The sequence below is a fragment of the Odontesthes bonariensis genome, chromosome 9 (assembly GCF_027942865.1).
Source record: "Odontesthes bonariensis isolate fOdoBon6 chromosome 9, fOdoBon6.hap1, whole genome shotgun sequence".
Taxonomy (NCBI): Eukaryota; Metazoa; Chordata; class Actinopteri; order Atheriniformes; family Atherinopsidae; genus Odontesthes; species Odontesthes bonariensis.
In genome coordinates, this window is record NC_134514.1 from 37,820,389 (window position 1) to 37,833,427 (window position 13,039).

The window sequence follows — 13,039 nt, forward strand, 5'->3', positions numbered from 1 at the left end:
TTGCATCACAAAATCGTCCCTCCAGAAAAAGTCAGACCTCACAATCGCTGGGTGCTATTTTTGCCTCCCTTCATAGCAATGCGTTTAGCCACCTAGCGATAGCCGCACCTGTTACGGTGTTTACTGCTCGGAAGCAGAGGACTGCTCTGTCTGCACTTCGGTCTGCACAGTTTACACAGCCCGTAGTGATACGAAGGTAGAGAGAAATAGCGCCAAGCGATTGTGAGTTCTGACTTTTTCTGAAAGGGACGATTTTGTGATGCAAATGTATTACTCTTTTGAATGCATATTGTTTTGAGAAGCAAGACGCTTTATTTTCGGGACCCTAGCAAACTAGCCGGACTACCTTCGTCAACACCAAAACGAGGCTGGAACTCGGCTCACAGGACGCAGCGAGGGGTAAGTCGATGTTCATAAATGATATTGCTAATATGGGATGTCATACAGCTTCATGTGAAAAGAGGCGAACTATCCCTTTAAGTCTAACTTGTTTGCAGTGCGTGTTGGACTCTGCTGGAGCTGCCCCTTGTTATCTATCCTGTTTGTGATTTTCCTGGATATGATCTCAAGGCGTAGTCGTGGGGAGAAGGGTGTCTGGTTTGGAAACCTCAGGATTGCAACTCTGCTTTTTGCGGATGATGTGGTTCTGTTGGCTTCTTCAAATCAGGACCTTAGTGCTCACTGTAGCGGTTCGTAGCTGAGTGTGAAGCGGCCGGGATTAAGGTCAGCTCTTCCAAATCAGAGACCATGGTTCTCAACTGGAAAAAGGTGGAATGCTCTCTCCGGGTTGGACAGATAGATTGAGTCTTCGTCAGCAGTCTACTTCTAGCAAAAAATCTAGCAACCTTTTGATGAAAACTTTTCATCTTTCTGTGGAATCTCCAGCACTGTCCCTCCCTTAGCAGGCACAGAGAAGAAAGACTTTGCATTATTATATTTATTTTGATTGTGTAAATACAAGAACACCTAGAATTCAGTTTTTTTTTGATAAAGTAGGCTGTTTTAGCCACATTCTCTTCACTGAGTGGCAGAAAGGACTTGCAGCAACTCTGAAGCTGGCAGTTGTGAATGACTGTGAGGTAAAAAGTACAATCATTCTGTAACTTTCACCTGTAACTTAACCTCTCTAAGATATACAGGTAGAACCAAAATCACACCAGAAGCGCTGTCTTTCACTTTTATGTATGATGTGGCAGCATGAGCCTTTGGCACTTCTTCATTTCCAAGAAAAATATAGTAATATTGCTTTGTAATATTCAAACTAAAAACCTCACATTATCAATACCGAATACCGAAACAAGATCAGATGGAACAGAATAAAAGATGCAATCAATTTGATAGATCAGTTGTGATACTTGCATATCAGACGGTACCCCACAAGTACTGATACTCTGGCCAGCTCAAATGAGTTGTGTCCTTTTTTATGACGTTACTTTCACTAGAACTAACTTCAGAGGACTTTTCCCTTCCTTTACCATCTTACTCTATTGTTATCTTGCATTTTGTACGTTCTGTATCTGGAAGGGTGCTCTATTTTCTTTGTATTTCTTGGAGTGGATTCACATCCTATCAAAGGAAGTAAATGAGCAATGCCTTCTTTTCTCCATCTTCCTCATTTTGTTTCCTTTCAGACCCAAGGGCCAGTTTGAGTAATAGTAATTGACACATTGATCTAATAGGCCCACCATAATAGGCCTGTTACTGAGCTGGGCAATGGTGCTCGGCAGCACCTTAACATGTGCAAGGACTGACATCCTGCCATGATCCATAATGATAATTGTGATTTAGCCTTGCTTTCAACCTATGCCTCAATGTCCCAAGCATGAGGAAATCTTATTACATCTGACCCCGCATTGCCTCCATTAGAAGTGGGTCATTTGTTAAAATACTGCAAAAGCAAAACAATTTAACCCTGTGCCATCTTGATTCTATAACAGTGGGTTATCATTGTCCCTTTGAATCAATCTGAGAGCCCCATTTATCGAGATATAGCTTTGAATTGGATTGATCTGACTCTGATGATGCTGAAATCAATGATGCAGCCGCCTAAAAGTAAATTATCATTTGGTGCAATTTGTGTATTAATCTTGATCCCTGTACTCTTGATTCATAATGGTAGCTTTGAGTAAGGATCTTTGAAATGTTGACAGAGATGTGAACCATCAAAATGGAAACATGTATCGGGATGGTCTGGAACTTTTGTCACTAGCACATCTTTTATCTTCTTCCAAAAATATACACAGGGAATAGAGGGAGCAACACATCTGAGTTCACATCCAAACAGTATCACAGCCGAACAGCAAAACTGGCAGAATGATCATTTTTTTCCCTGTTTATTTATTTGCCTTTGATGTTGGCTGCAATTTCAATTCTGTTTGACTTAAAAAACAGATTTGTTGAGAGCTGCACACACCCATCTCGCAGACAGCGTTATGCTGAATTGTCTTCAAACGAGAGGATTGTAGGTGAAGACTAAAGGCTACTTGCTGTAGCTTCAGTTATATGCAAGGCCACAGCTTTTAGGACATGGGATTGTTGTCACCTGTATATTTCAGGATTACATACAATGTATACCGTCATTTAGGAGTGGTCGTTGTTGTTTTTTTCATTCTGAATCTCTTTTAGTGTGAACCATCCTGTCTTAAACTGTAAAGCAAACAATTGTCTTCCATGCACGAAACACTGAACAAAAGGCTGCTCTGTCTGAAGAATTGTCATTATTGCTCCCTTCCTTAGGCATTAAGCTGATGGCAGAACTCTAACCCTTTCTCACCAAAGCAACCACTGTGGATAGGAAGTTGTTAGTCGGAGAACGTGGCAGGCCATGGGTACAGCACAAATGGGGAGATGACTGCATGTTTGTGGTTTTTTCTGTATGTTGTATGAACAAACTGACTTAAGTTCCAGGGTCCACTGAGTTTCTTCTTATATGTATGTACATGCATGTATATATTGTCTATGTACTCTTGAAACATTTCTTCCATAAAAAGCAGGAACTTTAATGATGGGGAAGGCACAGGCATAGGTCAATGGGACGGGGTGTGCGGCTGGAATATTCAGCAGGGCTGAGATCATCTGTAATCTTGTAATGGATGAAAGTCTTCCCATTATGAGTTCTTTATTTGTATAATGCCCAGATTTTCTTCAGTAATGAGACAGTAGCTGTTCACTGTTAAAATGTACTCCTAGCAGTGTCTTGCACTGAGCCTAGTCAAGAAAGAGGAGGCTTTCTCATTGATCAGTTTGTCAATATGTCCCATCCTTCTTCCCTAAGCTAATATGTCTGACTGGCTTTTCCACCTTTTCATTCTAGTGCTCATGTTATGTACGTATTTGGTCTTTTTTCATTAAAAACTCCCTTTAAAAGAATTCTAAATTTGAGTCCTCAGACTGCAGGCACACTTTATTGTGCTTTGACGTGTCCATACTGAAATTAATGAAGTGTGTGTCTCCACTCAAGACCAAATGGACTGTTGAAAGGAAAGAACAGACAAAGAATAGAACACTGGCAGAAGTTTTCCTTACAGAGTGAGAGAAAGGGCACAAGGGATAGGGATAGTGGTTGTGGTCGGGCTTTCTTGTTTAAGATTTATGTCTGAATTTTTCCTTTGCTCACTGCTGTTGTTTGCTGTTGGAGAAGCTTGCTCCCACTTCTTGGCTGTGATGATAGAAAGTCCTCTTCTCAATGTGTTTCATGGCAAAGCATTTCGTTTTTTAGACCCTCATAATATTTAGGTCAGTAGAACATGTGGGAAAAAGGATATATTCTTACCATTCAAGTGTATTTTAATAGAGTAAATGTGCACTCTCTGTACATGCAAAATGCAGCTTACTCTTAGAAATGTACTCGGATTTAATGTTTCCTTTTCCAGACACACACTCAATAACTTATCATTTGTATCGTCTTTGCAAATGATCTGTGATGGTTACTACTTAGTCATGTATTCTTCTCAAAAATGTTCCTTTTAATGGATAAACTAATTACAAGTGTTTGTGTATTGCCCTGACTTGCCCTGAGCATTTGTTTTCTGTTATCAGAACCAGCCCTCCCTATTGTTGTGCTGACCTGTATTCTCTACGGACTGGGGAAATGGTTAAATCAATTCAGTTCAAGACGCCAATCTATGATCTCCACTGCAACAAACAGTAGGTTTAACTAATCTGAAGAAGTGATAAAGTGCTTATTTTATTGCATCACATTAAGAATGTTTTCTCTATCCCACAGCATTCTCGTAGTGAGCCTTCAAGAAAAAATCGCAGCATTTGACAGCTGCACCTTCACCAAGAAGTTCTTCGTTACAAGTAAGGAGTTTCCTCTGACTACACAATTATCAAGCAAGTGTCATCCTCACGCTGAATGGCATTACTGCACAAAAGAGCTAGTTTATACCCTTAGTTGAATTTAAAAGAGTGAGCTTTGGCAGTGTCTGGAGTGGTGGTGCAGCAACCACTTTACTTTATATGATCTCCATGAAAGAGTCGTCAAAGGAAACCTTATTGTGCCCTTACCACAAGATCTGAGGTTTGTTACTGAACATGTTAATAAGCCTGATGTTGGTGCGTTGGACTCTTTAAGTTAAGATAGGGGATTTTAGCGACAGAGACCAAAAGTGGGCTTGGAGAAAATAGGGTCCAGAATCACCTCTCCACCCTTTAAGCAGGGGGTGGATCAGTTATGCTCTGGGGTTGTGTTAAAACTTGGGAATATTACAGTTGTTGACATATGATTAGTTTCAATGTAACACCAATAGATATCTGAGGTAAACACAACAACCAGTAAAATAGCTAAATATTAAAAGATGGTTACTTCTACAACAAGTTAATGATCTGAAACACAGGTCAAAACCCATGATGGGCTACATCAAGAGGGGCAAGCTCAGGGATTTGCCCTCACAGTCCCACGATGGAAGCATTTCTGAACATCTGTGCTCCATGGATGTAGCAGCGCCACAAGCCTTTTAAAGGAATAATGGGAACAAATCCCCTTAAAGAACTGAGAGACACCGAGCTGATTCTGCTATTCTGCAATTCTTGATTTTCTTTATTGTTCCAGAAATTTGTTTGACTGTATCCCATCATCTTTTGACTAGCACAACTTTTCACTTTCAGACATTTTGCAGTACTATTGGTCACCAAAACAAAACTTGAGCACAAGAGTACAGCATGTACTCTTGTGCTCAAGTTTTGTTTTGTGAGTCAACTGGTTTTAGGAAAGCATTGTTTGAGGCCTACAGAAAAGCTGTTTATAAGACGACGCTTGCATCCTCCTCGCTGTACCTTCAATATCTGCTCAAGGAGGCTGCGAAAGAAAGGCCAGACTGTATTACAAGGCCATTGCTGTCCACTTAAGTCATTGACTGGAGTAAACTGACCTTACTGGCTGCCTTTAATGTGTCTCCTCGTTGTCTGCCTGCCTTCCCTATCAGCGTCTAGGCAACAGGAAACCAAACATGCTCGATAGTTATTAATCGTTTCTGAATACAGGGGCCTCCTTTTCATAATGTTGTTTGGTCTGTTTGGTCCATAAAAGCAGTAAACAAAGGGTCCTTTGATGTTGGGGGATCTGCTTTGGATAAGCTTTTCTGCCACTGCATGTCCACTTCTTCTCTTGAGATGTGATGGTGCATATTTCATGTTTTTTTATAAGCACTTATGTTTTTGCTTTGCATTGAAAAGGTGTGTTGTGTTAGCTGGGACTCACTCGTAACACATTGTCTCTCTTCTTTGCTCCACAGCCTTGTCTCGCTTTTGGGAAATGTACATCGAAAACGGTTTTCTATCTTCTACGTGTTAGCAAAAATAAGTTGCATTGCATCTAATGGTGACAGTTATGTCTGGACTTATTTCTCATAAACCGACAAATTGTTATTACTACTCTGACTTTTTAACCTGATAGTTTTATTTACTCTTCATACACATTTTATAGATATTTTATTTTTTATCAAGATCCTAAGATATCTAAGTAAAAATGTAAAATATACAGTAATTGAATATAAGATCTAATCCTAATTGTCCATCCGATCGGCATCAGATCAAGGATGTCAGTTTTGATTTCAGCCTGAGAAATTTTTTTTCTAGATAATGGTGTAGAAGAGCAATATCACTCTACAATGGCTTGAAAACAGGTGAAGGGCAGGCTGAGGAGTGGCCAACTAACTTTAGTGGCTTGTTCAGTTAAATATGGTTTCTTCCCTGACTTTTATCGAAGTTTTTAACCATAAAGGGTATTTAATTCAGTTGGCTGTCACATGAATTGTTGAAATCTTACTGCTAATGGAATAAAATCTGTTCTCCAAACTTAATGGACACAATCTCTAATGCAGTGTTTGTTGTCAAACTTTTAAGTATTTCCTGACACCAAATTACCACTTGGTCCTAATTTGGGTTCCAAGGGATTTTATGCTCTCATATTTTTGAATGAAAAGTTTTGAACTAAATCCTCTCTTATTGTACTTGTGAGACGCATCATGTACCTTCCAGACAACACAGTTTAGACATAAGAGCGATTGTACTATGCTGTAAGTTAAGATTGTCAACATTTATTGTCTCTGAATCAGGCCTTTAATTCTATTTGCACATTTTGGTCTTCACAACTTTGTATGTAGCACATAAATCACTCAGAATTAGGGTTGATATGGTTGGACTACTTGGGAATTTGTATTTGTGTGAACCATTTTTACGTCTGGTCAGACGCATCTTGCTACCCTTTTCATTCACCAATATACAAGCCTTACATTTGAAGATGGATGAATGTAGACCTTTAAGCTTTGCAGCTAATTCGATTTTTGGATTAGAATAAAAATGTCAACTAACAAAGCCAAGAAAAAAACAAACAAACTTTAGTGCAATATCTAGATAAGGCTGCGACCTTTTCCTAAGACTCACAGATACATGGAGCCATTTTTAAAGCTGTGTTCATACATATAGATCTGTGTTTCTTATGCACTCTATACTTCAAACAATCTTCAATGCCTGCTCATTTTTATGTTCATAAATTCTCTATATTATTAGTTATATAGTGGATTTCGCCTTGCTGATTTTATAGCAGCCATGAAGTGCAACTCAGATGAAGGAGGATTTTGTTGACTTGGTGGTGGTGTGTCAAGCCAGTGAGGAAAACTATGACCTCTGAACAGTTTTTAACAATAACTGCTTTGGACGGAGAACAGTAGGTGCTTTTCTGGCACTTTCAGGACCCCGTTTCCTTTGATTCACTTTTCTAAACATTTTTCTGACATAAAGAAATATTCACTAAATCTGAAAAACTACATTTTTAAACAAGGAATATCAGCATTCACAGTCTTAGGGCTGTGAATTAGTTTCTTAAAAAGCATGAACCCTGCTTCCTTTTTCTTTTGTTCATTATATCTTTCTCTTCTCCCAGTCCAAGCCTCTGTTCTCCACCCAGGATGTCAAACACATGTTATCTCACCACCTGGCCTCTCTTCTGCCTGGAAAGGGCAGAAAGGAGCTCCTAGCTTTCCCAGCAGCCTTTGTGGCTAACCTCAACAACCCTCTCCCACTCTCCCCAACAGCCCCCCCCCCCCCCAGCAGAGCATTCTGTACTCTGTACACTTATATTAGCTTAGTGCGTACGTATGTTTGTGTGTGAGACGTACATCCATGTTGTTAAAAACAGTAGTTTTTACTCTGATTAGAGCAGCATTTGGCTGCCTTCTGGTGTAGGCTTACTGGAAGCCAACAGACTGTCACTGCCTGTCGTCTGCATGCGTTTAAAGATATTTATGACAGCATCATTTCTCCAGTGTGTTTACAAGCTTCTTAGGTGTCTCTGCTTTGCTGCACATGTAAGAAGTGTCCTTTTCACTTATGGTGTTGATTATCGCAGAGTCCATCTGTGCACAAAGGCATTTGTCATTTATGATTGTTGGTTACTAAAATACTATTTGCCTCTGCATTAAAATGTGCACTTGGTTTGTGCTTGTGTCCCCAAAGAGATTATTGTGTGGTCTGTGAGCATAGTGATATTCCTCCAGAATCTCCATTAGGTCATGCTTTACACAAACATGCACACGTATAGACATGTCACCCTGATAAAACTCCCATTTATCTCCCAGACAAGAGAAAACGCACAAATACAGGAATGGTTTAAGAAAGACACTCTCTATGCAGATATGTACCAAAATATGTATGAATGTTTTTTTCCCTGTGAGTGAAAGCATCTCTGTATGTTGTCAGGTTGCTATCCCTGCCCTGGGCCCTGCCTCAATCCAATAGCTCTTGGAAGCCGTTGGCTCGCCTACGCTGAGAACAAGGTGGTCTACATATACACAGACATTCATTTAGTGCATCAGTGCCTTATCTGAGAGCAATGACATATTTACCCCAAAAAAGCTTTTTTTTTTAATCTATTTTCTGCTCCTTTAATCTGTCTGGATAAACAACTCATTCCAAGAAGAGTCCACTAAAGATGATAACATTTTGAAAATCAACAGATGCACAGGCATCTTCTGTTTAATGGGATTGTTAAGTATTTACAAAAAACAGAATGTTCTGTTGTCTATTCTGCAATACGTTTAATGCATAACTGTGTTTTGGTGCTGGCCCACTCAAGTAATTGACAGATGGGACTGCTGTTTGTGTGACTGCCTAAGGATTTCCAGAAATGACGAAATCATTGAACAGCAAGAGTAATAGTGCTTCAGAGCTCTTCAAGTGATATTGTATTTGAAATTAAATCACTGCAGATTGGCTGTTTGGTTGTGCTGCCCTTTTTTCTAAGAAAAAACAATTTCCTTGAAAAAGAGTTGAGAGTGGAGCCGTTTTAATGTCTGAATCGGACTTAATTTCTCCAGATTTTTCTCTTTGTGAATCTCTTGCAGTCTTTTACCATAAGTGTAATATTTCACTGTCAATCTTTCTCTGTTGCAGTTGATAAGATGTCACCAGTCACATGGAGGAGCTTGTGGCGACAATGCACAGTCGTATACAGCTACAGTGATCAATGCCGCCAAAGTAGGTGACATTCAATACAAATACACACCTGTTTTTTTCATTTATATGTTCTAACTCTGTGTACCACGAGTTAGAACAGATTTAAAGAGGTAAGCAGCCCAAACTCCTAACCGAGAGTTTAGATTTAGTTTTTTAGTTTTTATAGATACAGAGGACAGATTTCTATTTTTTAAAACAGCAAAGTCTGAGTTGTGGGAAAAGAAAATGAAAAGGGTCAAAAATATGTAGTCATATACTTTTCCTTTTCAAATTAACAATGAGATCAGAATCAGCAGCTAGTTTGTATTCTCCAAAAGGTTTTCCAACCACTCTTTGAAAGGAACAGAAAATCAAAAAGAGCACCAGGAAATGTAAAAATAAGTGCTTGGTCAGGTAGTTTGAAAAATGTGGTAACATGATCAGTCAGAACTCCATCTGTATGAGTTGATATACCATCACTTTTATAAAAGATATCAGAAGGGTGAGTTACTAACATAAATGTTCAAAGCAGCATCATACGGGATTTCATAAAACTGTTATTTGAATTTGCAAATAATAACTTTTTTTTTCATCAAAACAAACACTAAATACCAGCAGGTTTTCATGTTCACAGCAGTTTGTGTTTCTACTTAACTAAAGCTTATTATGTTGTTTAATTGTGCACTATTTGACCCTCTGATTGTCCAATCATTTGTGTAAAGTGTGTGTGACTGTGACATGGAAAGGAACATTATATGAAATGCTCAGACCCTGGAAAAGTGCGTCCAGGTGATAATGACAAATGCCTGTAGGATTATTTGTGTTTCCAGACAAGTGGCCAGTGCCCTTTATCATCCGTGCTTGTGCATATAAGTGTATGTAATGGATGCGTGAGAATATCCCGAAACTTATTCATAGGAATATGTGTAAACTAAGCACAGCTCTGACCATACTTTTCTGGCGTCACAGCATGCACTCTCAACATCAACATATTGGTTTTTTTTATATTTTTATTCAGAAAGCATAAAATAATTATGAACCATAATAGGTGTCATAACTTCCAGAAGACAACTGTGACACAAGCCGTGCGCTCTGCAGTGAGCACATCCTCAGAAAAAGTGAGAGATGAGTGTTTTTTGAGCAGATGCCGCTTCCCAGAAGAGATGCTGATACATTTATGCCACAATCTCTCTGCGTCGCAGAGAAGTACTAATCATACAAAAGCTATTCTGTAACATTTCCAAGTTTTGTCCACCTTGGGGTTATTGGCCACTTGCACTTTTAAGCATTAAATAGGAGATGCATCGGCCGTAGCCCAACTATCACTGAGCCAGATTATGCTGCCATTTTCCTGGGTCCAAAATACATTTAGTTCCTATGGACACAACAACAAGCTGAAACCAAACAGGAAAGAGCTGTTTCTTCAGTTATGCTAGCAATATATTTGTCCAAACTTGTACTGGGACATTTTGTTTAGTTTTGAATTTAATATCAAACCATTTTTCTCTCATTTCCTATAGAGATCTCTCCTCTGATGTTATAGCATTAAGATCAGATTTATTTGTCATGCATACACACGAAATTTGTCCTCTGCTTTTAGCCCATCCAGGTTGGCACCTGTTGACACACACATGCACAGTCACACACTCATAGAGACAGATGCCAACCTGGAGCACTGGGCAGCCATTTGCAGCGCCCGGGGAGCATGGGGGTACGATGCCTTGCTCAAGGACACCTCGGCCGTGACAAGGAGGTGGACTTACACCCCTCCACCTGTCAGATCCATCAATTTTTTTTTTAGTGGCGATAGTGGAAATCGAACCTGCCAACCTTCCGGTTATTGGACGACCAACTCTAACCACTGAGCCACGGCCGCCATTAACTGTGCTCGTCAGCAGCGTTTATTCTTTTGTCCGCGACATAATTATATTACAAACATTTATCCAAATGTTTTTTTTGTCATTCATTTGTTTAAAGCATATTACTTGAATTTTATAAAAGAAATCTTGACTGACCTGAGTGAACTAAACAGCAGCTTTTAGTTGGCTTCAGTCTGAGCAACAAGCGTCCCACTCTCCTTTTCCGGGTTATCTTTCCAATTTTCTTTGCCATCATTCCAGTAAAAACACAAACAATTTACATGTGTTTTTTAAAGGGATGGTTTGTTACCATCTATGATTAATTGAAGGCTTTTCTGAGTTTCCATGACTGTGAAAGTGATTATCAACAGGAGATTACTTCCTAATGTCCATACAACTGGCTTGCGTGTGTTTGAGAAATACAGTTGGGTTTTTTTTGTACTTGAGCATATTTTGATATCTGATAAGACAAAGACAAATTTTCTTTTTGTACCATGCCTTTGTAAGTTACTGTTCCGGCACGTCAAAATGCATTTGAATAACAAATCCAACAAATACTGAGGCCTCCACCACTTTTGATCTCTCATTCCCCTTCTGGACCAAAGTTGTCCCAGTGCCAATTCAGAGTTGATGCTAAAGCCAATTTCAAGTTGGTTCTAGTTAAGAACTGGTTTGATTTTCCAGAGCCAGAATGACACCATTACATCACTTAAAATGCAGCATTCACTATCACTGCGGCTCTTTGTGTTGGGCAGCATTAACAGAAGTAACTTGCAATAGGAAACACTTACTGTTAGTTTCACTGCTGCTTCGACCTCAAACTCATGTTGAAGCTTAGTTTTGTTTTGCTCGCTCTTGAATTATCTAGACAAAGCACTATACTGGCTCTGACTTTTTAAACTTGGCAGTCACAAGATATAAGATGTTGGTCTGTTTGGTGTCCATAACCTCGCCACCAGCCCTTGATGTAAGAGGTTATTTTCTGTGGAGCAGCAAAGAGTTGGTACAGTTCTTGCACTGTTTTTTCAATCAAGCCAGTGCCGTGGAAACGCTTTGGTGGAAAAACCATCTTCGTTACATTCACCGTATTGACCACTTCTTGTGTGAGCCATTGTTATATGGACTAAACATGGTTAGCTCCTCTGCTATCATCAAAACGACAGCAGATATTCTACATGAAGTTTGGTTTGAGTGTGCTGATGTGAGGAGAGTCACATATTTGAACTGGACTCTTTAAAACCATAACATATACTGTCAAATCTTTTACACCAAGGGACTTATATGCTTTCTGCATTGTAAACAACAATTTAATGCTTATTATCATCCCCTCTTTTCAAAAGGATTTTGGATTTTTTTTATCGAGTGGAACACATCTTTTTGGGCCTCATGTTGAGATTTAATGCAAATAATGCTCATATATACGACAAGGCTCATAGTTTAAGTGCTTTATTCTTACACCATTGAGACGTGTCGTTCTCATGTTATTGCTAAAATTGGTTCTAAGCCTTTGATCAAATAAAAGAAGACACAATACAGTAAATTTCCGTTGTTTGACATATCCAGGCTATACTACATACAGTTTCACTAAATGCTACTTCTAGTTTCTGACTTTAGGAAAGCTGTCAAATACAGTATTTCCAACTGTGCAGACACCATCTGTAAATCCATTGACATAGGCTCCACCAGGCCTGCCTGGCTGACTGGGGCTGAACTTATGAGACACTTCATCACAGAGCCACTCCACAGGAGAGTGACTCTTAGATGACTCACAAACAGCCAAAGACCTCCTTTGATACCAGGTGAAATTCATTCCTGCTCTGATTTAGTTGCTTGCCAACACTTGGTAACTAGCTTTCTTTTCATATGGTTGTAGTCTGTTTCCCTTCTGGTGTCACATGAATTACTAATTGATTTACACAGAATAAGTGTATCTAACAGTTTGTGTGTAAGAAGTATCATTTGCAAGTGAATGATGGTACGTATTGAAAAAATATGTGTCACCACGAGGTTAGCATAGAATGGACAGTGGCAGGGGGTATTGATATGATCACAGGCAGTCTGCTTGCTCACCCTCTTCTCATTTAGGACTATATATCTCAATATGGATGACAAGGTATCTCATTCTGGCTTGTGGCGCGACACGCTGGCTCTTAGTGCTGATGTCTAGAGACATGAAGGGGGTGGGGAAAGGGGCAGCATTAAAGTGTAATGGCTTTTGTTTATAAGAAAGATTGAAGAGAGAGGAA

At 39.4% G+C, this 13,039-nt stretch overlaps 1 protein-coding gene across 3 annotated transcripts in view; it reads left to right on the forward strand.

Moving 5' to 3' along the window:
• Positions 1-13,039, forward strand: part of bcas3 (BCAS3 microtubule associated cell migration factor) — a 401,519-nt gene that overhangs the window by 53,577 nt on the left and 334,903 nt on the right. For all 3 annotated transcript variants that reach the window (XM_075474182.1, XM_075474183.1, XM_075474184.1), the window contains exons 8-11: positions 4,039-4,146; positions 4,226-4,302; positions 8,200-8,276; positions 8,893-8,976. In XM_075474182.1, the coding sequence (XP_075330297.1) occupies positions 4,039-4,146; positions 4,226-4,302; positions 8,200-8,276; positions 8,893-8,976 (346 nt within the window). The remainder of the gene's footprint in view (positions 1-4,038; positions 4,147-4,225; positions 4,303-8,199; positions 8,277-8,892; positions 8,977-13,039) is intronic.